The following is a 26,343-nucleotide window of genomic DNA, read 5'->3' as shown; positions in this document are numbered from 1 at the left end:
ATTGCGCTATCTGCTATATAAAATGTCTAACGTGTGTTTCTATTCTAAGAAAAAAACAGTAAAAGAAAACGCCAGTTTATTGAGCCATTATGTGAGACCGCAATATATATATATATTTCAGTAGTCTGATGCTCAAAAGCGTCGCCAATTTCCAATGAGAAAATAAAGTGCCCAAAGGCAACTGTAATCCCATACCGTAAGCAAAAAAATAAAATAAAAATGAATTTAAGAAAGCGGTCTATAAAGAAAGCAACGGGATAACGGTTTACGTACCCGCAAGCGAGGAAACCCGAAAAGACTCGGTTGTGGGTCAAAGCCCGCAATATTTGGCATCGGGGACCCCTGACGCAATCCGCGCAACTCCACGACAGACAGACAAACAAACAAACAAATATTTTAGAAAAAAAAGGGGGGGAGGGGGGAACCGCGGTCGTCACAGCGAGTGGCGTAATCCCACAGTCGAAGGAAACCCGCCGACTAGAAAAATGGAAATGGGGTGGGAGGTGCTGGAAAAGAACAAAAAAAAAAGTGCTGCGGATTCCAAATTTGACAGGCCGTGACCGGTGTCCCCGAAGGAATCGACGAAGGGAATACTTAGGCTGCTTAGGCGCGTGTAAGTACCGCTGTTAACGTAGTCAAGTGTGCATACTTTACGGGTAACTTTCTTTCACGGCGGTAACCCTCGAAGTACTAAGACCGAAGCGAGGCAAGAAAACAATTTCGAAGAAGGAGACAAGTAAAATGAACGCGGTCGACTCACGAGAAGACAAGAAAAAGAAAAGTAGGTGGCGGAGGAGGCAGACGGCAATGCACAAACCCGGCCGCACACGACCTCGAAACGAAAGCAGGCAGCCAGCGACAGAAACGGGCAAACTCGGGCACCAACGCAGGCCGCAACCAACGCGATTGCTCGATTTGACTCTCGACCGAGCACCGCAAACAGGCACACAGACACACACACACATTTATATATATATCGGAAGTCGACGACGATTGGGGAGCGACAGCGAGTGACGCAAAACAAAACCGAAAAGACAAAGAGAATGGGGGGGGGGGGGTGCGATGACTTTTTTTTTTCTCTGTAGACAGGGGAGGGGGGATGACAAGAGTTCTCCGCGAATTGCAGGGCAACTCCCGGAACGGAAACGACTACGATGAATAAGGCGAAAAACAATAAACAAACAACCAAACTAAACCCCGAGCGGGCGGCAAACAAGATCGACTCACGGTTCGGCTTCGATGGACTTGAGCTTGGCCACATAGTTGGACGGAATGTAGCCTTCCTGCTTGGTCGACTTGGAGCGGGCGAACCACCAGTCACCCTGGGTGTCGTTGAGGATCTCGAGGTGCTCGCCCTTCTTGAAGCTCAGGTCCTCGTCCGTGCGCGCGTCGTAGTCGTAGAGCGCGACGAATATCTTGGCACCCGAGACGGGCCCCGCCGACGTCTCGACGTCGGGCTGCACCGCGATCGGCACCGTGGGACCATTGCGACCGATGCCGCCGCCTCCGCCGCCGCCCGCGAGCTCGATGTGGTGCACGGGTCGGCCCGACACGGGTTCGTGGGTGGTCACCGGGCCGATATTGATCGAGGCGACGTCGCCCCGGTCGACGGGTGCCTGCACCGACTCCTTCTTCGACGTCGACTTGGAGCCCGCCGATCGGCTGAAGCAGCTTCCCATGATGGCGTCCCCTCCCGGTTTCCCCTAGCAGACGATTACGGCGACGAAGAGGTGCAAGAGCCGACCGCTTCTCTCGCGCTCGGTCAGCGCGACGGCGCGGTGCCCGCCGCGTTCATCATCGACGGGCCAACACCGTCGTCCATGGCTAGATAGGCCTGGCACGGTAGCTCACGGAGCGCAGCACATACAGCACGCACGAACACATGAAACACGGCAAGCATGAACACACACACGCACAAGCGCCAGCCACGGGCAAAACTACACCCAACTACAACACAGACCACCAAGCTAGCAGCTCCGAGCTGCGGCCCGCACGGAAACACAGAGCGCCGTCCGGCTAGGCGAGGCTAGCGAGGCGCTGGTTGGTCGCCGAGGCCGAAGACAGATGAGGGTATCCCTCCGCAACAAGATGGCGTCGCGAAGTAGTTCGTTCTGTAAGAGTGCCTAATTCTCATCTGAGCGCTCAAGAGCTGAATGACTAAACGTTTTCAAACTAAGCCGCAATATTTGCTTGCAAAACGTGAAGCATTAAGTTCCTTTATTTAAGTATTTGTAATTCACTCAAACAAGAAAGCGGACGATTATCCGGAGCGTCGGTGAGATGCGGCTCGCTCAGCGTTGCCCGACAAGCAGTGCGGCCGCCACTGCTAATGTGATATGTCGAAAACGAAACCGGAAACATTTTGCTAGACTACTCTGCGCTTTTGTTTAAAATGACTGAACAGCTAAAATATATCAGACGTCCTTAGCGCGGCAGCTTCCAAAATCAAAAACCTCGCGCGACGACAGCGTGGAAGAGCGTCGTTTTTCGTCGTTTCCATGCGCGCGTTCATTGGCAACATTAGCCAAAGAGCAATAAAGAAATGAAGATGAGCGAAAGACTGCGTCTTTTGCTTCAATATGCTAATGGCCTCGGGCTAATGAGCTTTCAGGGGAGCGCTGAGGTCGACGCGGAGGCGCAAAATGTCAAAAGGCTACAAAACCGCATCCCGAGGCGCAGCGGCGTTATACTCCCTTCGCCGCCGCTACGAGCGCCCTAGAAGCTTAATACGCCCGTGTTTTTTCCCTTTAGTTCTTTAATCTCTCTCTCCTCTCTCTCTCTCACTGGGCGCCGTTCAGTGGAGTGGCGCACGGCCACGACATGACTGCTCTCGAACTCTTCGGATCGCGGCCGGGCGAGCGGAAGCCCTAGGCAACCGCCAAGGTAAGAACGAAGTACTCATCAGCATGGCACAGATGTTTGCGGGAGAAGCCCAATCCGAAATCTTCGGACTGATTGTCTTTCAACGTGAGCCGTACGGGGAAAACCGAGCATTCTCTCGAGTGTCTGTCCGTGCTTGTCAGACGCGGCGTAAAGGTTTCGATCGCCTGTTGATATTGCGTAGGCGGCATATATTGTCGCGGATAGCCTGAATGTCAATACGAATCAGCAGGCGTCCGCGATGCAAGATCCTGTGGTTTTTTTTCTCGTCGTCGAAGCACGAAAGCGAGGCCGAAAACAGCGCGGTAAGGAGAAAGGTGCCCCTGAATATTTGAAGGTTGACTTCGCTGCATGCGGGCAAGCTGTTGCGGAGAAGCAGTGCTACTCAATAAGGCTGGCGTGCGTGGCTTCCCACTAGCATGCACTGTGGCTCTTCGTAATTCGCCTAATCGGCCAGGGCTGCGGGCTTGCCTTCCGTCGGGGATCGATGAGTTTTGCAGCACAGAGAAGTGTGTGCGTGTTCGACAAGTGGTTGCCGCAAATACGCGCGCTGGTGATTTCTAGACCCGACACGACATATTACATCACTCGCAGTTCTAGCTTTGTTTTTCTTGTTGCAGTTCCGAATGGACTCGCCGAGCGAGCGGTTGCTGCTGAAAACAAATCACAAGGTAAGTGCCTCAATTTCGTTGCCGGTCTGCAGCGTTAACATCGTTTCCGTTACACTTTTCTTTCTTTCATTCATTCTTTCTTTATTATTATTATTATTATTATTATTATTATTATTATTATTATTATTATTATTATTATTATATTTTAATTTTTTTGTGCGGCAAACCACCTCATAACGTGAAACATGTACAGGGTGGCGGAAATGAATAATCGTAAGAATTGAAACTGCTGCAGCCGCTAAGCGCGGTCGTTTCGCGTTATTTCCGTTCATTAGGCTATCAGCAATTGCGTAATGACAGCTGCATAGTAAACACTATGGAGCGGCCCTGCTTACTGTTTTCGTTATTTATTTTTAGTGTCCCATTGGTATTTCATATTCTTAAAAACCATAATGGCCTAAAATGTAGTGTGCTACTTTTTAATGTTAGTACTGAGGGGAAAAGATTCTGGAAAGTATTTACTAACTTCGTCGAAACACTTCCGCAATGTAAGTCCATCTTTGTAAATTTTTCGTCGCTGTGTGTGCGTGCGCGCGCGCGCGCGCGTGTGTGTGTGTATGTGCGTGTGCGTGTGTGCGTGTGCGTGTGTGCGTGCGTGCGTGTGCGTGCGTGCGTGTGTGTGTGTGCGTGTGCGTGTGTGCGTGCGTGCGTGTGCGTGTGTGCGTGTGTGTGTGTGTGTGTGTGTGCGTGCGTGTGTGTGTGTGCCTTGGAAATATAGATGTATCTGTTAGTGACTGTTCTCATTTTTGATCGCCATGTTTTGTTGTTATGGTTCTCTACTTTGTATTTAATTTGTTTTCTAAAACGTTATTGCAGCTTTGCCCATATATGATATTTGCCACTTTTTTGTAACCTTTTTCTAAGCTAATGCCTTCCTTTCGTCTTCGTGGATTGATCATCGGCGGCGGTCAGGCTTTCACCGCTCATGCCAAGGGTGCGATAGTCAACGATAGAACGACAACAGCGAATATATCAGATTAAAACAAATAATCTTCGATGCAAACCTAGTTCTCACAAAACTCACGAATTCTACCGCAGCTAGAGCACTTGTAACGGTGAAACAGAGATTTCCTAAAGAAACCATTACGCATCTGAGGCCATTGCGTAGGTTCTGAAAGATGGGCAACTGGCCGACAGTGCCAAGGTCGAGCTCGGCTCCTTTGAAGACCTGCCTTCGTAACGTCTTGCGTTAAGCGTTATAACCGAGTCGTGCGGGCTAAGCGATGCACATATGCTGTCGCTCGAGAGCCTTGGGGTGGAGCGCTCGAGAAGGGCAGTCACCCGCCTCTCCCGCCGCCCTCTCCCCCTCTGGCGACTGCTGGAATTGGAGCTGGAACCGCTACACATGTGCCGGTTAGTGGTTCTTTAATAAAGTGAACGGCCTCCCCAAAGAGTTGGGCTAGTGGATTAAACTGCCAATCATTATGGGTGGTTTCTGCGCAATTATTTCCACGAATTATCTTCGCCTGTCACTTTGCTTTGTTTGTATTGTGTTTTATTGTGTAACATTTTGGTCCCCGTTAAGCTCGCCTTATTCTTTATGTATATGCCCCCCGCCCCGCCATCCAATACCCTTTCGAGAGCATTTAGAGGTATTGCGAAGTAAAATAAATAAATATCAGAAACAACAAACAAAGAAAGAAAGAAGATAACATGCAGAACACGAGGGCTGAAGAAAGACGAGGACAATGAGTGAACTGTGTCAGTAGGAACAGAAACACAACAATGCAGGTCGCACTAATTTGTATAAGATTCATACACAGCAGAGATGATGGCTACAGGTCTCGTCACTCGTAAACAAACAAGCAAGCAAACATGCGCAACGAACGGGACGCTAACTGAGTATCTCTTGGAATAAACTAAAGAGGGGCCCGATGGCGTCGCGATGCACAAACACTGGGACCCATGCAGACATCCGTCGCGGTCCGGGCGCCGCAGGCCAATTTAGAAGACCACATCCCCGCAGTACGGACGTGCGCTGCTCAAGGAATGCAGGACGCAAGCCGTGACCATGAACGCGGGACGGAAACGTTCCATCTGCAACACACTGTATATGTAGCCTGGGTACTGAGTGACGTGGTATAGCGACGAATCAACAGACGGGCGTCATCGAGCCTACGCGAAATTTCCGGGCAATCGCAGTTCCTTGTGGACACAAATTGCAGCCAGCCGACTACCTATTTCATTCTTCTTTTTTTTTTTCGGCGATACGTATACGTGCGAAGATGCCCATTGCATGGTCGTCAAGGGATGACCCCGTATGGCCCACGAGGTGTACTTTTATTAGCAGGCTCAATAATGCTGGACGCACAACTTCAGCGTCACCGCTCTGCTGTCTGCTACGGTCAGCGCGGGAGTCGGTGATGGTGCCAGTTTTCGGCGAGATTAGCTCTTCTTGCACGTACTTCATTGCAACATATCACTCGCTGCTATAGCTCCACAGTTGTTGATGAGGCTGGATAAAACACATTCGTATTTCAACCGAAAGGCAAAAGAAAGCTGCAGAAATGCCTTGACCGTCGCTTTGTACAGATGCACCTGTGAGATAACACGGAAATCTTTCGAGTAATATTGACTGGATCAATTGAAATAGCACCGAAAGAGGCAGTTCAGACTAAGCTCTGTGTATTTAAGAGGTTTAGATATAAATGGGGGAATACGCGCGTCTGTTGATAACGTTCGGAACCGTAGCTGAAGCAACACCATCGTAACTGCCAGCGATGGTTATAAATAAGTCTGCCATTGCTGATCCAATTCAAGAAAACGGCTGGTGAATCAGTCGATCGAAGAGCGATTGTCCATCCGATGCGGGTTGCAGACGCTCGCTACGACGGAGAGAGCTCTTTGGTCTACTTGCAGCCCACGGACAACTGATTCTTCCAGAGCTATCTTTTTTATTTTTTCAATTTGAGGCGATTTGCATATATACAGCTACACATAAGCATCCGCGGCGCGTTCGCATAGTGTCTCCGTATAATCTCCATTTTTGCCGTGCCTTCGAACACACGAGGTCTCCTTTCGACATAGCTAATTTTGCCAATAGTTTGCCAATAGCTACTACACTGCACTAAACAAAACACAGCGATAAACTCACTCGCGAGCTCGCTGATGCCTACAGTGTTAAATCACACAAAGCATGCGTCAGCCGTGCCTCAGCTCAATTCATTCAAAAAAGAAGAGTGCTTATGGACAAGACCTATAGACGTGAAGATATAATCTTGACTGCATTTGCATGCCAGTGCGCTGATTAAGGTGTGTTTATTATGTCGCTGCGTGATTACGTCGGGAACGGAGCGGGTAATTGGTACGCATGCAATGTTGGTAGAGATGGTCGCCTCGTATTACATATGCGAGCTGTCCTGTGTCGAGCCTTGCCGGGCGATGACGTATAGTGCCCGCGAACTTGAAGTCTGCGTAAAACTTCGAGAAAACAAGTGCTTCCGCGGGAAAACGAAAGACTGGAGGCGAGGCCAATTGAAGGTAACCCCAACCATACAGCTTACCGTGACGGCACTAAGTTTGACGTCGTCTGCTCAAGCCTAGTTATCTCCTTATCGGTAAAGATGGACTATATACACTGTGCTAGCTAAGGACTGAACTTGGCAAGTTTCAAGAACTTTTGCTCAGCCGCAACGGCCCAAATGCGAGAAGGGGCGTTGAAGTTATGGCGACGTCATACTATGTGACGTACCCGCTCTGGGGTTCCAGCGCGAAATTTAAAAAATAAGAAAAAGTTGACGGCGCTTTCTTTCTTTGAAGATGATTGGCGGCGTTAATGGAATTAGCAGTCTTTCTTATGATGGTTGTGAATTGGGGACAGATGTGGTGTTTGAGTACACAGGTTACGCGAAACTGCTGCAACGTTTACGAAGGCTTTGCAAAAGTCCCACTGACAAATTAGTGGTACGTTTCAGAGTTGTGTATAATGACCATATTTGGTCCCTTTAGATGTCTTAATGACGGAAGGTTACAGAATAAGGATATTGTCTTTCCATGTTGAGATACGGAGCTGTAAACTTGATATTGCAGTTTTCTAATATTTGGAAATGTTCAAGAATTTTTCTGACGAAATCGATGACCAACATGAGAAAAAAATACAATTGCCTCAGTCTGCAGGTTTTAATATTTGCTCCTAATGATGCAACAAGTCCCATGAAATTTGGTGGTGTGGGTACCGAGAAAAAACGAATTTTCCGTTACCATGTATTTAAATAGGAGCCGCTGATGTAAGGAGGCCTAACTTAAGATTGACACCATCATCATGCATTTTTTACAACTTAAAAGGGATCCGCGCATAAGGAGGGAGCAAGTAATAAAAAAAAGAGAGAGATATCAAAGAGAGGAAAGACAGGGATGCCAACCAGACGAGCGTCCGGTATGCTACCCTACACTGTGGGAAGGGAAAGGGGGAATAGAAAGGAGAAAAGAGAAAGGAAGTGGATGGTTTTGTGTGCAGTGAAGCACCGTGACAACAAAGTGGAGTTCCATAGCTGGTGATCTACGTTGATCACATCTGGGACGACCAAAGGGCCAGTGGTCCTTGCACAAATAGGAGGCGGCGGGTGAGCTATGGGGCTTACTCGAGAGTTGCAATCACTGGATTAAGAGCATCTAGCACTGCAATGCACTTCGCTGCTAACGGAGTATGCAACTTGCTGAGAAATACACGAAGGGTATTTATGAGGGACCGAAGCATCAAAACCACTTGCTGGTCTTCTTCGGACAATTTATCGGGAGCCGGCATTGTGGACTCGGCCCCGGTGCGCTGTATCCTTTGATGTGACTGTGGCTCCGGCTGTGACATCGGTCGTGGCGCCGGCTGTGGTTTAGGCTGGGACTCCGGCTGCGGCTCCGGCTGTGGCTTCAACTGTGGCTTCAACTGTGCCATTGGCTGTAGCTCCGGTGTTTTCTTTGGCTGTGGCTTCAGCTGTGGCGGGGGCTGTCGCTTTGGTAGCGCGGGCCAAGCTTCAGTATTGGTAGTGTGCGGCACGACCTTGGACTCGACTCCGCCAAGCCTAGCGGGCAGAGGAGGAGGAGTTGTCGGATGTGGCGGGCTCTTCACGGAGGCATCTGTGTTCTTTGAAGTCCGGCGGTGTCGGGAGCGTCGCTTCTGGGCCGCAACTCGCCATTTGCGTCAAGACCTCCCTTTCTTTCTTCATTTTGGGACAGTCCTTTGAGGTAGCATCATGGGACCCAATGCAATTGGGGCATTTGAGAACCGTGGCTACACAGGAGTCTGCAGCGTGGGGCTCTGCGCAGCGCGAGCAAACTCTCGTGTTCTCGCACACAGCGCTCACGTGGCCCAGCGATTGGAGTGGCATTGGAGTGGCCTTCGGATGAATGGTCGCACGGGGTGCCTAAAGTGGCCCACCTTGACGTATGAGGGAAGAGATTCGCCCTTGAAACTTACCTTCACACAGCGGGATTCGCCAAGTCGAGACATGTGAGTTATGGCGAAGCCATCAATGGGTGGCTTCACTAGAATAGGCAGGTCAGCGCTGGAGATGGAGACGTCCACATCTTAGATGACACCAGTAGTGGTGTCACTGTCCAGAGGAATATACGAGCGGACCTTCATGCCGCCAAGTTCCGTAAGTTCGCTCAAAGTTCGCAGCGCAGCCTCATGTACAACGTCAACAGTCAATACATTTTTTCGTGTATTGACTCTGACGTCCGCGACTTTATTTGGCGTCACTGCTTCAAGCACCGAGACAGACTGTCTGTTGAGTCGCCTCAGGTAGGAGTCGGTAGCGACTTCCGGTACAAACAGAATCATACTGGCTGAAGTATTCGAAGTTGGTGCCATAGTCGACGTGCTTGAAGACAGGTATAGGCTCTTCTAGCTCAGCTATTTTCACCTGATCTTTGTGTATATCACGGGGGAGCCGGCATGGATTGTGGCACGGATGCAACTTGACGTCCCCGCGCCTCTGCTGGGGATGGGGACTTCAGTGGTGGCTGAGCTTTTAGGAAGCGAACAGGCCTCCAGAGCGACAGCGACCGCGACGATACCAGTGTCTACTCGCCTAGCAGTGAGGACTTCTCCGATGACGACTTTCAGCTTGTGAGGAGCCGCAAGGCGAAACGAAGAATGCAAAAGGAATGTCGTAAAACGAGAAGTGCAAGAAAGACGCAGGCACAAAGCTATAGAAAGAAAAAGGTTACAAACCAGAACAAAGAAAACAATAGGTTACAATACACAGAAAACAATTAATATACGTACAGCACAATGCAGAATAAAGCATATTAACACTTGTAATGAGTAATAACTATAGACTTTTGAATTGCTCGGTTTCCCTCTCACCCTCATTAACGACGTTGTCCGGGATTTTATTCCATTCATCAATGGCAGCGGGCATGCAGCCCAACCAAAACCGAAACGTCGAGTGTGCGCGGACGTTATCATAATTTCTAGCGTGAGAGTGCCGGTTATACCCGCGCTATTCGGAAAGTGTGGCGCCTCTGTGCGAAAGGAAATCGTGTTTATAATGTATAGGACTGGTGGGGAAGACCGCGGCCCCCTCGATTCCTTTTGATGCATAGCACTGGGTCACCTGCGGTGCGTGCATGCATACTGTATGCGCAACACAACGCGTGGGCGGTGCTACGCACGAGCGCTCGCTTGCACGACAGAGCTGCGGGAACAGGAACCGGAGAGGCCACGCGGGCCGGCCGGCATTCGAGAAGTGCACAAAGAACAGCACCTCCCGTTCCCGCCACGACGAGGCGAAGTATTCCATAGGGACGCCTAATGGAGGCACCGTGTAGGGGCAATGGTGCGCTGGCGATGAATTGCTCTATTCTTTTTTTTACTTTCTCCTGACTTGATATGTATCCCAGATCTACATACGTTAACGTACAGTGACTTTAATCCGACACGGTTGTCAAGTAAACAAATACCAACTGTAACATGCGTGTTTGGGCGTTCTTGGGGAAGAGTAAACTTATAGACGCGAGTAACTGTGTCGGTGGCGGACACCTTGCGACGCTGTGTCTCATCGGCGCGGGCAGAATTTTCAGTGCGACGGCCGACAGTGTCCCGAACGTGAAATCTACTTCTGGCGTAAACTGTTCAACAGCGAGGTATTCGTCGCGAAGTATTTTTGTGGAATCGAGGCGATAGGTTCGGAGACCATGGTAGCGCTACTGTACACTTTCTTTTACGAATGCTAGAAGAGGCGAGTGGCGTAACAGCGCTTCCAGTGTGGTGCGGTTGATCGCAGCTTCACGCCACATAACCGCCGGTCACCACATACATGGCTCCATGGCGCTGTTGCTGCAGGGTGCCGTTTCTCGACCAAAGTAGCTCACACGAGCTATAGGCGACTATCGCGGCAACTCTAATTTAATTGGTGCGATGCCACTGTATAAATAATTAGTTTTCATCATCGTCGTCATCTTCCGCCAGCAGTTCGGTACGCGTCAACAGCATGTGTCTATGATGCGTAGAGAGAGAGAGAGAGAGAGAGAGAGAGTCAAAGGAAAGACAGGGATGTTGCATCCGGAGGATATCTCCGGATGGCTACCCTGTACCGGGGAAAGGGGAAATGTATGTAGCTCCGTGTTGGCTGAAGGACATGGTAGGGTGTCGTACTGGGATCGCGCTGGGTTTTCGAGCGAGTCGAATATCACGCTTGTCTAATACACAGCGGTCGAGTGCGTCGGCTACGGATCAGCTAGCAGCGTCGCCTGCTGTATTCGACAATCTGAGGCCCTTAAATTCGGTTCTAAATAAAGTTCGACAATCTGAGGCCCTTATATTCGGTTCTAAATAAAGTTCGACAATCTGAGGCCCTTATATTCGGTTCTAAATAAAGTTCTTACGCTGGAAAACTGTTTGTCACAGCACATGCCGACTAATTGGGATGTACGACGTATATTTAAGCGAAGGCGACCGGCCAGTTATGGAAAGCGCTACTTGGGAACTAATTTCACGAGTTGCACTGCGCTACAGCTGCCGCAAAGCATGTCGGTAGTATATACTATAATGAATTCTTAGTGGGCAGAATGGCGACTACGGAGAGAAGGGTGTTGCGTTTTTACCGAGAAAAGCCCGCTCACCCTTCTAAATCCAAATGCAGAGGTGAGAATGAAAAGATTCTACCATATGTTTATGCATATCCGAGTAGGGTTGAGTAGACGCACCCCCCCCCCCCCCCCCCACACCCACACACACACGCACTATAATTGCCGCTTAACTCCACTGGGAAAAGGCCCAAATACTAGAAAGCAATTTAAAATCCATGACGTCACTATGGCATACCGGCACGAAGTTTTTGGCGCGAAATAATAAAAAAAAGTGGGCACCTTGGATTTCGTTTCTCTGCGCTATAGTAGCCAACCTTTTCCAGAGAAATAGATAAGAGTAGCTTTGAAAGAAACCTCGAGCTGTGTAAACTTATTCAGTGTTATTTGTTTAGGTTGTTACTTTAAGTAAAGCTTGTGCTTCCCAACAGAGCCATATTGTAACCGTGACAGCACCGGCACGACAACAGTGGGCACGAGTTCTTTTCTTTTTCTTCTTCGTTTACAGAGGTCTATATACACCAGTCCACCGAACACATATGGCCGTCTCCGCAACATAAGCCACGCGTGGCCATTTTTTTTTTTTTTTTCGCGCTGCGAGGATTAGCGGGAGCGTGCACTTTCGCTAATCCTTCGGCTAATCCCCACACTCCCGGACAGCCATTTTATGAGCGCCATCTTTGCGCTGCGCTTACATCGATCTCGCTTTGTCCTTCGACAGTCGTCTTTCCGAACCCACGTGGCACTCAGCCGCGATAAGCACGGCCACGCAGTCGACACGACTAAATCATGCGGCGGGGGTGCCTAACTAACCGTGTACCGACGAGCAATTGGTTTGGACAAACATGGAGGACGCTCGAGCAATAATTAACTTTGTTACCGTGGGATCGCCTCGAGCCTAGATAATTTCGTTCAGAAGAACGGAAATTCGGGCCATTTCGCATTTGTTATAGCGTTGAAACAGCGCATAATAAGCACGGACTATGCACGTTTACGAGGAACGGCATTGCCAAGCGCTAAACTATATGCTGCGTGATTCTGGAATTGAGCTTCCATTTTATATGACATAAACCTCAGAATACAAGCAGAATCAACAAACGGCGTGATTTTGTAATGAGGCTACGCAATCACATGCGAAAGCCATTGTTGATTATGCTAAATATGCGATCGCTAAACTTTGGAAGAAAAATAACCGTATAATAAAGCTTACTGTTTTGCTATCACTTATTATGCAGACGAAATGACGCAACACGATCGGATACCGCAGCAGCAGAATAAGGAAAGAGAGAGCACATAAAACACTTCAACGTACAATCTTAATTGTGGAGAGTCAATGAGAGAAATATATTTTGTAACGTTTCCCGTGTCAGACAAGTAAGGTCAATGCAAGTCTGAATATTTGTTTAATAAGCAGGGGAGTGTGCGAGTGAATTGCAAATATTTCGATCGTTCGAGGTGCTGGAAGAAACCAGTTTCTTGAGAACGTGTGCTGTGTGTAGTAGGTGTACCGCTTTTTTTTTTTTAATTGACAGGTCCATATGAAATAAGTTATTGCCCTTATTAGTTATGAGTATGATCGTGCGCGGCGCAACCTACAGAAGTCATTATCTTCCGTTATTCGGAAGCGATCAAGATTATCTTGCGTTTATGACAACATTAATACTACATATATCCGCTGTAGAGCCCACGACTACTGTAGAATTGTGCGAGGCAGTACAAATGAACTTACAACGAGGAAGCTGCGCATGTTCTGTGCAGCTGCTTTTCCTTGGCACGAGGAGGAGCAATGAGCGTTTACTTTCGAAACAGTGTACTGGGCTGAGCCCCGGTTCTACTCTAGGTGGGATGGTCTCCTCATTCCAGGAACCTCCTGGCCTTCACTGCCTCCTTGGCCGTAACGACCAGGCGTCGTTGTTGTTCCAGGTCCTCGGAGACGAGCTTGGCCTCTCACGTTCCTATAAGGTCTTCGCTTTCTCGTCTGGCGTTACAGTCCTCCGGTGGGGGCGATTCGTCTGTGACTAGATGCCATGGGCACTCGATGATCAGGTGCGCCAGGGTGTCCGATACGCCGCACATTGGGCAGTGGTGTCCTTGTAGCATTGGGTATAGTCTGTGCATGAGTATTCGGTGGGCGTGAGTGTTACTTTGAAGGTCTTCTGAGTATGGTACTTTATTCTTTGTTGAGCTTTGGGTAAGTCAGTGGGTGCACCCTGCGTTCCAGCCTGTGATGTTGAAAGATCGCTTGAGTAGGTGATGGGCACGGTCTCTGTGCCCGCTGACGCAGACCGGGTGCCGCGAGAGTAGGAAGGGTTGGCCCGGCAGGCGTGACCTTGGCCCGCGACATGTGCCGCTTCGTCACCCCGGAACCCAGGAACCCACGTCACGCATGCGTATAGGGGATCGGAACGCTGCAGTGCTTCAGTACCTCCAGGGCTTCTGTCGACACGCGATCCTTAGCGTAGTTCCTGACAGCTGCTTCAGAATCGGAAAAAGACGACAGCTGCGTCCATTCTCGCGGTAGTTGCTGGGGTGATCGCCGCCTCTTTTGCAGTCTCAGGGTTTTGCGCGATGACTGTGGCAGACGCTCCGCCCCTGGGAATCTACGACGCTGAGGGCGCAAGCGTTTCTTTGCGGGCATTTGGCTGCGCCGGTGTACCTGACGTCCGGATATCTTGCCCGCGTCTTCGCCGTAGGGCATCCATTCGGGCTCGTCTTCTTTCATTGTAGTACATGGGGTGTACGTTGCACATGCTAGCACAGGTCACAAATTTTAAGACATCTATCCGGAGTTGAACCGAAACAATCTAGGCAACCAAGAGTGAGAATTAAGTAATCTCCGTGAATCCGACAAGCCCTCGAGTTTTGTTTGCATCGAGGAACTGCTCGAGTCGAAAAATCAGGGCGGGGGAGGACAGTGGTTCCGTTATACACAGCTGAGCACGAGCTCGAGGGTGTGAAAATGCCACCGTCCTTCCAGTGCACGCTAAGGGACCCCAAACGGTCAAAACTAATCCAGGGCCTTTCACTACGGCGTCACTCACAGTCTGAGTGCCCAGCATAAGGAAAGTTAAACCTCAGTAACGGTCATTATTACAGGTCAGCTCGAGCTTCTCCTTGATCACCAGCGGTCGTATCCACCGATCGCGAGCTGACCCGTTGCACTCTACGAGGCTCCTTCGCCGTCAAACGATGTGCTGGCATTAAGAAAATAAATAAATGAAATAATAATAATAAATGAAATAATAATAATAATAATAATAATAATAATAATAATAATAATAATAATAATAATAATAATAATAATAATAATAATAATAATAATAATAATAATAATAATAATAATAAGCACAAAACGAAACTACAGCGAGCTTCCATCAACAAAATAGCTGGAAGTTACCTGACCACACCTGCCCGACGAGTCAAACGTGCCCGTTAATTGACCCTGTATTAAGACCGCTGGAACGCCATCGGGCTGTTCGACATAGACATTTCGCTGGCTCATTTCCATACTCATTCTCATAACGAGCTTCCAGCCACTTAGATGCCGGCGGCCGACTTCATACGAAACTATCATCGACAACGCGGACACGAAGGTCGCGCTTCGCTTGATCGTAAATATAGGAGGCTATGGCTTGATGTGGCTAAACCGGAAGTGAAAGAGTGACGCTGTCTCCCGTCCGACCAGCGAAAGCCACGGTGCGGCATGCATCATGCCCGGCCCGCTATATCGACCTGTACCCAAGTCGATAAACGCTGGATCGATCGCCGCCAAATCGCTTGAGACCAAAGAGCGCTCGGCCGTCGACCAAGACAGCTGTACCGCGCTGGGCCGGTCGATTTGCTCGTTGGTATTCAAACAGCAGCATTAAATAAAAATAACACAATGCATGAAATAAAGCTATAATTTTATGCTCCGTCGCGACACGCAACGGACGTGCTTGTTGTGTTTCGAAACCACACGGACATTTATCCTGGAAGAATACCGGGTGACCCACGCAACTTGAGCCAAGCAATAAAAGTACGCAAATGCCACGCACCTAGCTGGACAGAGCTAAGATAAGGTTGTTTGCCGTCGCTTGGAGATATTCAGATTATTCTTTTTTTTTTTTGCATTCCGCCTAGTTACATAATTGGTCTTACTTAATTAACCAATCGATTTCTCAAATATTATATTTCGATTAAATTTGCGGCATTTTTTTGTGCGTTCGCGGGCTTCTTTCATGCTTGGAAAAACACTTTTATGTAGCACATACTGAGAAACGGAAAGCTGTATCGGGAGTTTTTCATGTTGCTCTGCAATTTTCTTATTGATACTTTTAATCTAATTGTAATATTTGGGAAGTTGGTTAATTAATTTATGCGAATTGTGTAATTAGGCACAATTCAATAAATAATATGAGTATGTCCAAGCGACGACAAACAACATTACCTTGGCTCTGTCCAGCCAAGTGGCATTCGCATATTCTTAAAGTTTGGCTGGAGTTACGTGGGACAACCTAAATACCACTGTCTTTACCAAAGTGAGTTTGCTTTAGTTTGTTATTATATTGATGGCGCGTACCCACTATGGGGGATGGAACAGTAAGATGCTATTCAGAAAGACGTTTGATTCCTACTGTAAGAGAACGGAACTTTGGGAAGGAGAGTAAAAGGAATGAAAAAATAACATATGAATTTAGCAACAGAATGACCTTGAAACCAGTAGAAATTTTTCAACGGTGGAGCAACCATATATTTTGGACAGTGTCCAGAGAAATAATTCTAGGAGTAAAGAACATCACACACACACACACACACACACACACACACACACACACACACACACACACACACACACACACACACACACACACACATATATATATATATATTATTGTCTTAGCGCCGCCACAGTGGGTGGGAGGGGAGAAGGAGGAGAGGGAGAGCAGACGTGCCCTATGACGATTAAAGGCAAAGGCCACATTGCAGTAATCAAGTGCAAACTATTTAAATTTTTAGGTTGGGAAATACATTTTTCAATGGATTCTGCTTCTTTCTTCTCTTTCCTTTCTTTACAAAAACTCACGTGGGCGTTTCATTATTGGCACAGGTGTGTGAGTAGTGGGCGGAATTGGTTCTTTACGCTACTGCGAGAATGGGGGTGGCGGAGCGGAGAGGATGATGCAAGTCCCCTTAGCGTCGTCCATACGTCCATAGCAATTATGAAACATGTTGAGCCGACAGTTTCATTTAGCGGGTGTTCATCCTAGCCGTCTTTAGCTTCTGACGTGCCCTTAAATGTATTGCCCTTTGTGGAATGCCGGGGTTACTAGAGACGCAAACGTGAGCAACCGGGTTGGTAGCCCCACCTTGTAGTGAAGTGTTGAACCAGAAAGGGCACATTGCTATATCCAAGTGCACTCTCTATTGCCGCGTGCGTAAAGTTTCGACAGCGACGTCATCGTTAGAATGTGACCTTTCTCATCATTTACCTTCGACGATAATAGCCGTGGAACAAAAAGTGTCTAACACTTTGTGGCTTGACCAACCGTCACATCACTTACTACATTCGGATATGCAGTGTCGTTGTCTTCATATACACTGTAAACCAATTTGCACTACTAAGTGTGCGAAAGGATGTGAATCGATCTATAATTCGCACTCTTACACCCTTTTTGGCTGTACGGGTGTGGGATATGGACCGATTTACACCCTTATGTACTTTTAATGATGTAAATTAGTTTACGGTGCAGAAGGATATGCGTTGCAATCGGCAACGTGACGAATGTATGCAGTCTTATCGAGCCTGTGCTTTTGAGGCGGCAAACTCACACCTAACGCACGTGTTCTTCTGCTGGACTGACATAAGTTCAGAAGATGAGCATTACGCTTTGTAGTAAATCCGCAAGAAATCCGTGAAACTATATCGATTATACGGGGGTTCGCTCGAAGACGCACATATCTTCTCGTGCGAGCAAGAAAAATGCGGCGCTTTAGGAGACATCCGAGGGAGAAAAAGCCTACGGTAGCTCTTGACGACCGAGATATCGACCTTCGAAACCTAACAGTGCGAAGGCGTGTTCGGATTATCTGAAAAGCCCTTTGTGCTGGCGCGCAGATGCGTTTCTTTTTCTTTCTTTTCTTTCTTCTTTTTCCAAAGGCTGTGTGTCAGGAAAGACTTTGTCCCAAGAATACTCTCTATCGTTTCGTATCTTTTTTTTTTTTTGCCTCCTTTTCAAAGACTCGCCATTGCGGTCTTAATTCGCTGGCCTTGCAACGTGTGTTGCCCTTTTCCTTCTCCGCTTCCTTATGCACTGAATAAATGTTTAGTTTACGACAGTAAGGGCTCCCATTCTTTCGCGCATACTTTCTTCGGCGTACAGGGTCGACTTGAATAGAACGCCATACTGAAAGGAGGCGAGGAGCTGTGCGAGAGGAATGGCGGCAGTTGTTGAGGTACAGAATACCCCTTTCAGGATACTTAAGACCAGGATAAGGTCCTTTTTAGTTGTCCGTTCTATAAAGCCTGTAGAGTGTGTATGAATAGCGGCGACGTCGTGAAGTTCCTTTATACGCAGGTCTCGCTCTCTCTCACTCTCTCTTTATAATCACCTGAAGGAAAATTGAAAGGTAGGCTTTTTTTAGAGCCGGTTATCTCAAATTTACGCAAGCCTGAACAGCAAAACTGCACGTCATAATCGCATCACATTGTGGCGCTCGTCGGATTATAGTGTTCATATTGCACGCTTCGTCCAAAATGGCGCCTCTTATTTCTGGCAGTTGTACGCCCCCGTTCGTGGCACCACTATTCCACCACCAAACGCCGCAGGCATATCCAGAGTCATCAGTGCGGACCGTTCATAGCATCCTGCGTCACGAGAGAATGCGTTATGAAGTCGCCTACAAGAGTGTTCGTTGTGCATCGTGCTGCAATACTTCAGCGTTGGTTTCGGAATCTAGAAAAGCGCAAATTGGACCCGGCTGGTGCGAATTTGTCTAATTGCTACTGCTTTGCAGCACCGCTTCCCCGGTTGCCTTGCAAAACGCTTTCAATTGCAATACACGCACGCCAGATAGATACTTTCAATGCGCCACCTATCGCTCCTAAAATGAAGGGAATAGGTAAAGCGAGCTTCTCCACACGGTGAATCTTACTGAGGAGAAGCCAGCTTTAAGAAACGTCGGCGTTTTCGGGAACATTTTACAACAATAACACGTTAACTGAGCCTCTGTAACCTCACCTGCACGGTCTTTCAGACCACAGTATATTTATTCAGTTATTACACGCTGGAGGTCCTATACGGGCCCAAGCAGGGTAGGCAAAAACAAAAAGAAAGAGAGAGAGAGAACAAACATTGCAGGGTAAAACACAGAACACATAGATAATACTTCAGAAGGTTTACACAGTGTGAATATTTGGTACATTTCAGTTAGTCGTCTGTCATTGTTCAAGGAAAGAAAGAGTTGTGTGACGCATCTTGAACGTAATAAAATAACACAAAATAAAACCCAACTTCCGCACCGCGGCGCGTCCCCGACAGGTGAGCGTCCCCTGCCCCGTGCGGCCGCCCGGACGGCGAAAGTCGAGCAGCCGGCGGCTGTTCGGCGTCCGCTGCCACCTGCACCGCTTCTACGCCGACTGCCCCGAGGGCTCGCACGGGGGCTCCGGCTGCGGCTCTGGCTACGGCCACGGCCACGGCGGCTCGTCGTCGTCCCGCCGCCACGGGTCGAGGCGGTCCGCCCGCGTCGCCTGGAGCGTGTCCGTGTGGCTGGGCGCGCTGCTCTTCCTGCTGGGCGTCGCGGCGTTGGGCGTGGGCTACGCCGCCCCGCCGAGCCTGGTGCGGAGGCCGCACCCGTGGCGCCTGGCCGGCCTCTGCATGTTCTGCAGCGGAGGCTCCCTCCTGGCCGCTGCGTTGATGCTGGCCGCGCTGTGCCCGCGCTGGCAGGACGAGGAGCCGTACGCCCCCGTCGTGGGCGAATCCAGGGGAGCGCCGGAGGAAGAGGAGGACGACCTCAGGGTGCCCGTCACCGAGAAGATCACCGCCGTGCAACCGCTCAGGGACTGAGTGATGCGCCCGAGGCTAGGACTCGATCGTTCGTTTGAGACCGCGGCCACTTGTGGCGTGCGATGCTGCGGTCGTCCGGTGTGCGGGAACGGGTAGCCGATGTCGCTCACGAGCCGCACGCGTGACCCAGTGTCCCGCTGGGGTTGGCGGCCGAAAGCGGAAGACTCTGGCAGAGTCATGTTCCTCGAGCTTAGGACACGCGTACGGGCATTTGCTCGCTCCTTCTGAATGACGCAAACGAGGGGGATCGAAAAAGAATTGTGCCTGTAAGAGGGCGTACTAGCCCAGAGGATTAGGAGAGGTCTACATTCGGTAGGCGTGTGCGGCACAGTGCTTTACCTCGTTGTGATGTGCGGACGGAAACGGGAGATCGGGAACGTTGTCGAAAACCTGGCGTATAAGAGCGTGTAGCGCACCCGAGCCCACCATGCGCGTTTCTCGGTGGAATTAAATGAAAATCTTGGTGGTTGACCTTGCCGTAACTTGGCGGTCATCGCGGGTACAGTAGCCGTGTTTCCCGCAGATGTTTCGCGAACGTGTGCCGGAATCGTGATCACAGACGGACACCAGAGAATGCGCTTTCAAGCGAAAGTTATCTGTCAAAACCAGTTAGTTTATGTCAGCGACAATGAACCTTCAACAGAAAATAAAGTAAAATAGCGAGTCAATTATGGGCGTTCACCAGACGTATACCTACACAATACTATAACGCCATGCCCAGGCCAAAAAATAAAAGTTAAACGGCCGATATTCGTGAAAACCGGAGACAAGGAAGCAAGAAAAAGAAGATAAATAGCGGAAGGTCTGCTTGCAAGGAACTAAGCGTGAAGCTTGCAGGCTCGGTTATGTGTCGCTCCATGGTGGCAGGCGGACGTAAGCGGACCATTCTTGTTGGCACCGTTCGGCGGCAGGTGTGTGAGTGTCGTTCTAATCGTCGTGGAGTGTGTACGTGTTTACGACCTTAAGAGGAAGCTTTAGCTCGGGCCCAACTCCGACGCGGCCTATTCAAATACATGTAAAAACGCAAAAACGTTTTTCTGAGATAACCCCTGGACCGATTTTGATGAAATTTGTTGCATTTGAGAGAGTAAGATAAATTCTAGTGACTGTTGGAAGCAGAATTTTGATTTAGGGCTTGAATTTTGTTAGAAAGATTTTCAAAAATTCAGAAGTTTGAAAAAAATAGAAGCATGAAGTTTACAAACTAATAGCTCTGCATCAAGAACAGATATCGCGGTTCTGTAAACGGCATCCATTAGATCATTCAAAGCGGACAAATATTATATGTCATTTTACATCTTACGTGAATTTGTTACATTGTTTACGAGGGTTCTGCAAAAGTTGTAATTACATATTACTACATTTTTTGAGATTCATATGTAACATATCAATTTTGTCCGCTTCAGATGTGCTATCAGATACAATTCACAGAATTGCGATATCATTTTTTCTTGTTGAGTTACAGAGTTGTAAACTTTATAGTTTCGTTTTCTGAAAATTTGCAATTTTTGTCAATTTTTTATAAAATATTGACGGCCTAGCTCAAAAATTCGAAACCAACAGTCACCAGATTTTAAGTTTTTCTTTTAAATGCTGCAAACTCAGTCAAATTTAGTGCAGTGGTTGCCGAGAAAGACGAATTCTCCTTTTACATGTATTTAGATAGGAGCACCCGAGCTAAAGCTTGCGGCGACTGTCTGCACAGTTGGCGAGGAAAGGTACCCGTAGCAAATGCGAGGCCATCAGCCGCAGGCCGGGAAACACAACGCAGCCTTCGATGGATCACAATGAGCTCGTAAAGCGTTTGTTTTTCCCTCGAGGACTATTTGGTGGCCAATTGAATTACGCACGCTGCAGCGAACAGTGTACGTGTAACCGCGTTTGATGGTCCCTACATTCTGTACTTGAAATGACCGTTTGTCCCTCGCTGGTTGCCTTCAGTAAATATATATAGCGGACTCCCACTCTATAGGCGACACCTGTTGCACTTTACCGACGAAGATCGCGTTGACGTGGCGTGGCGTTCTTCCAAACTTGCACATGACGTCAGCTATTGGCAGATCGATCGTTCCGATGGCGGTGAATGGGCTAACCTGTGTTATAATAGAAGCCTATAGCTGCTGTGTTTTTGGATGGCGTGTCGTACCGCGTAGGATGTCAGAGAGAGAGAGAGAGAAGTAGAACGGCCAAAGACAGAGAGGGTAACACGAGATGTTATTCTGTACATCGTCGAATTCCGCCATGTTGGCGTTTTGAGCCAATCAGAGGGGCCCCAGCAGGCCCGTCAGCCAATCAGAGCTGACAGATGGCGGAATGGACAATACGGCGGAATTTGACAATTTCCATAGAGAGAGTACGGTTTGCTAGAGTGTCAGAAGTATACAGATTCCTCGTATGGCGTTGGACCGCACGTCTTTACAAATAAAATTTTCAAAAATACAAACAAAACGCGCGTCTCGCGACGAGCGATAACGTGAGAAACAGCGATAATTTGGGTAGAGCGGTCAGGCGAAAAAAATTATAATAATAAATAATAATAATCAACGCACGCGTGAGCAATATATGGTATTATTGGATACGGAGGTTACATGATTTGTGTTCTTCTAACAGGGCGGAGCGAATGGTATTCTCTAAAGCTGCCTCACCGGACAGTTGGCGTCTGTTAGGGATGCACAGTTATTAGTCTTGTACATAATACAGTGCAGCAACACGAAACGTACTGGAGCGGGCCCACGCATGTACACCGCTGTGTGCATGTACGCTTCTGTTTTTCTCGTATACATGTCTCTGCACTGTACTAGCGTCTAACCGCGCATCACGTCGGCCATGTTTGCAGGCCCTGCCAATATGCGCTACATATCGAAGAAAAAATAGATAACGCGCACCGTGACAACAGCCATGTTCGTGCCACCGCGCATAGCAAAATGTAGTCCATGGGATGTCGTACTTGAGCCGCGAATGGGCGTACAGGTTAACGTGGTTAAAGCAAGCACTGCATAGTATACAGGTATGTGCTGAGCCGTTTCGAAACACGCGCCAGATTTATTACTGATGCGACCTCTTAAATAGTTTGAGCAATCATTTGGCGGGCTCTAGCAAAAAAATAGATAACGAACGTATAGCTGTTTCTAGTGGGTACACTTCAATTAAACGTTTGTGATAATTTATGTGTTGACTTTTCTGTAGAGATATATGCTATATTGGGCTCGCCTCATGCCTCGCTACCGGCTGTAGGATTGAGCACCACACTCGGTGGAAAAAAAGAACAAGGACGACGGATGTTCGTGAACAACATGAAAAATGACAAGCGCGCCATCTGAATTAGGGCTATAAAGACAATGACAAAAGAAAGACCACACGCAGCAGATAAGCTCGTTAAGTGGCCTCCAGTGCTGCTCGAACATGGGATGTTTGAGCGAAAAGTTTCACAGTTCTTTTCAAATTGCATGTGGCAGATGGCACAATTCTAGTCCACGAGCTGGCCTACTCGGAGAGGCCCCGGACATTACTTGCACAAAACATTGAAGTGCATAATCGACTAACAAACAGCTATTCACAAATAAAGTTTTTAACCAATTACCTTACGGCACTCATTGAAATTCGCAAATTCTAGCCGGGCAGTTCTCGAGGCGGATCCACTCGGACCGAATTCTCAGGATGACAACAGGTTTCGAAATATTTATTCGCGAACTTTGCAGAGAAATGCACTCACCTTCCGGTTACGTTTGTGCTTCAATTCATAAAACAACGTTTTGTTAAGAAAGTAAGTGGAACGGCAGTGAATTTTTTACCGCGAGTTTGACGGCGCATATCTCGTAAATGGTGTCATCCTCACAATTCCTTTCAAGTGGAAGAGCCCGGCAGTTTCACCCGCTAGAATTTGTAAATTGCAGTACGTGTCATAAGGTAATCAGTTAAAAACTTAATTAGTGATTGTTTGTTAACTAGTCGAATGCGCATTTCAATTTGTTGTGCAAGAAATGCCCGCGTCCTCCTCGAGTAGACCACACTGCAGACTATAGAATTGTGCCGTCTGCCACAGGCAAGATTTTAAAAATTTTGAAAGTGTTCGCTGAGACACCCTGTATTTTAATGCGGGGCCCCGTTGGCCTTCCCGGCGTCGACAACAGTTGTCCAAGCAGCGCGCGTGCACAACACGCATACAATCGTTTCCCTCCGCGACGAGTACTGTTGTTGACAGAGCCAACAGCAAGCGCAGGAGGTGGAACCCGTTCCAGAAGTATGTCGTCTGCTATATAACTTTTGATGGAATGTTCATAGATGTATAGAACTGGTTTAATGTTACGCCTGTGATGTGCCATTGCTGATTATTTACAACCTTTGTATTTTTGTAATCCTTTATCACTGTTACTTGAAACAACAAGCTATGGCCTTTAATGTATAGCGTCCAAACGTACATTGTACGCATAGCTCTACGAATCGCCAGCAATTAGGCGACCGAAAAGGGAAGCCGTCGTTCGTAAGCCCTTAAAGCTTGCCACTACATTTCAGGTCGATTTCACCTGGAATTGACGACTGTGAGGGATCGAACGACGCGAAACAAGGCCGATCTATGATTATTTAATTGTCGCTTACGGAGCCTCATACGGTGTCCGTATTGTGTGTGCGATGCGTGCTATAGACAGGCCACTCTGACCGCAATTGTTGTATACGTTATTGGAGTGAACAAGTATGTACACGTTGTCAAGCGTAAAACTGTTGCACATATTGTGGATTAGCGCACTTTTCTCTGGCTTCTAACGCACGTTCCTGAGGTCCTTGTCCGCATCGTCACAGCAAAGGCCTTCGCTGAGCTGTCCTGTCCAGCGGAACAAGCTTCCAAGAACACCGTCATTAGAGCGCATACTAATAGTTGGCGCCATCTTGTGTTGCTTTTTTAATCATGGCACGAGGGTAATTTATTTCACTGAACAGTTGTGCCCCAGTTATCTGCCGGCGTAAGAAAATGGCGGCGGCGACATGCATGCATGATCACTGTGAATGAATGACGAAGTGATATCACGGCTAAACGGTGAGATCCGGGGCACTTAAAGATTTCACTTATTCGTATAGTGACTGCAATCTGCCTTCGCAGTCAACGACTAATTTGTCGAAATGCTGATCAGCCTCCACGTCGGCCTTTTCGCAAAACATAAAAAAAAAAAACGAGAAGAAAACCACGGATGTGTTCTTCGGACGTGTATTTTTCTAGCTCGCGTACATTTTCGTTCACAGAGTTTGTATATGTTTCTTTGAATGATTGCCTTAACCGAGGTACAACTTGTGAAATAAATGTGGTGCTGGTTGAAAGTATAGTTTGTGTGTGACTTGCTTATATTTTGCGTGTTTGCATTTATGCATTTCAATTGCGCATATTGAGTGACGTCGAACTATGCAGTTAATATATGTTTTTTTTTTGCGACATAAATTGTAGGCTTTGATGAGGAACATACGCTGCAGCTGAGCAACTTCATATCAATCTCGACCGCTTAAAATGACTTTAATTTAGCAACGATTCTTATACATTCATGTTGAAGTGCTGTTTTTGGGTTAGATCTACCATCATTTGGAAGGCTTAAGTTGATTACAGCGGACGAAACAGAAAACAAAATGTTTATTCTTGAGTTTGGCTACCGAAACACAGCGCACCGGTACGTTAGTATGACGTAACGGATTTGGAAGTGTACTCGTATGTTCGGGCATTTTTTTCGAAATTATTCGTTCAGGCAAAAAAAGAAGTTACCAAATTTACTAGAACTTGTTCTTGGTTCCTTTCGGGTGCAATTTAATCCGACCAAACTTATGTCCAAATTTTATGGTTTCATGTGCAACGAGCGCGAGAACTTCGAGCCCATCTATTACACGACTCCGCTCCAAGAATGGCATTTCTGGTATTCTGGAAATTTAACTCAGCAATACAACGCGCCAAGATCTCAGCACACGGGATTTCTTCTATTTTGTCCCTGTCGTCGCATCCGTGCCGCGGCCTGGACTCGAACTGACGACATCATTTGTGCCCTACAAGTTACATCACTGCAAGTGAGAGAGGAAGAAAATGGTTGCTTGTTTTCATGGAAACCAGGTCTAAGTTTACATACTAGCCCAAAGGTTCTAGCTGTGTCCATGTGTTCTCACCAGCGCCCTTAACCAGCCAGCACTATCACACAGCCATGGTGAGGAACAACGTAAAGGCGCCGTCCCCATTGTAAAATAATTTACACCTTTAGAGTGAATAACGCTGTATATTAGTTTATAACTCACACCATTATACCTTTATTTTATTGGGGGTGGCGTAAAAAGGACGTTAGGGTGCGTGTTATACAACGATTTGCACCCTTATTATTCACTTCTGATGGTGAAAATGATTTTACAGTGGACTACGACGTTCGCGGTCCCGAGTACGGCCACGCAGACCTTAAATGGGTCTTCGTTACCTCAGTAAGGAAGCCTTCATTGCGGTGAGGCTACCTTATGTCACTCTGAAAGCTTCCTTACTGAGGGGCCCTCGGTGAAGGCTTCCTTGGTGCTTCCTCAGCATAAGGTAGCTCCAAAGCTACCTTCATGCGTCCTTACGCCGCTCCTGGCCCTGAACGAGCGCTTCACCTCACTGCTTAACCGCGGGACCTTTGCTTGCGCATGCGCGCTGTCGCCCAGCTGCGGAGAAGCGCGAGCACGGTGGCTATGGCACGGTACGTCTTGCCAGGCATGTTCGTTTCAGTCAC

General features: G+C 48.1%; 2 protein-coding genes across 5 annotated transcripts in view; one reads left to right on the top strand and one right to left on the bottom strand.

The window, feature by feature from the left end:
- The window catches only part of Src42A (Tyrosine-protein kinase Src42A), a 95,949-nt gene extending 93,915 nt beyond the window's left edge, over nucleotides 1-2,034 (bottom strand). For 2 of the 4 annotated variants that reach the window (XM_075704444.1, XM_075704445.1), the window contains exon 1: nucleotides 1,228-2,034. In XM_075704444.1, the coding sequence (XP_075560559.1) occupies nucleotides 1,228-1,679 (452 nt within the window). In that variant the 5' untranslated portion in view covers nucleotides 1,680-2,034. The remainder of the gene's footprint in view (nucleotides 1-1,227) is intronic. The other 2 variants (XM_075704446.1, XM_075704447.1) reach the window with 2 other exon arrangements.
- Nucleotides 2,035-2,543: 509 nt separating this feature from the next.
- On the top strand, nucleotides 2,544-24,919 carry LOC142592780 (neurensin-1-like). The gene is made up of 3 exons (XM_075704448.1): nucleotides 2,544-2,883; nucleotides 3,501-3,551; nucleotides 19,097-24,919. Exons 2-3 carry the CDS (start codon nucleotides 3,507-3,509, stop codon nucleotides 19,619-19,621), a joined length of 570 nt encoding a protein of 189 aa, XP_075560563.1. The 5' UTR covers nucleotides 2,544-2,883; nucleotides 3,501-3,506; the 3' UTR covers nucleotides 19,622-24,919.
- The last annotated feature ends 1,424 nt before the right edge of the window (nucleotides 24,920-26,343 follow it).

The sequence above is a fragment of the Dermacentor variabilis genome, chromosome 9 (assembly GCF_050947875.1).
Source record: "Dermacentor variabilis isolate Ectoservices chromosome 9, ASM5094787v1, whole genome shotgun sequence".
In the NCBI taxonomy this organism is placed as follows: domain Eukaryota; kingdom Metazoa; phylum Arthropoda; class Arachnida; order Ixodida; family Ixodidae; genus Dermacentor; species Dermacentor variabilis.
Note: the sequence above shows the minus strand (reverse complement) of the source record. Positions and strands in the feature narration are given on the sequence as shown.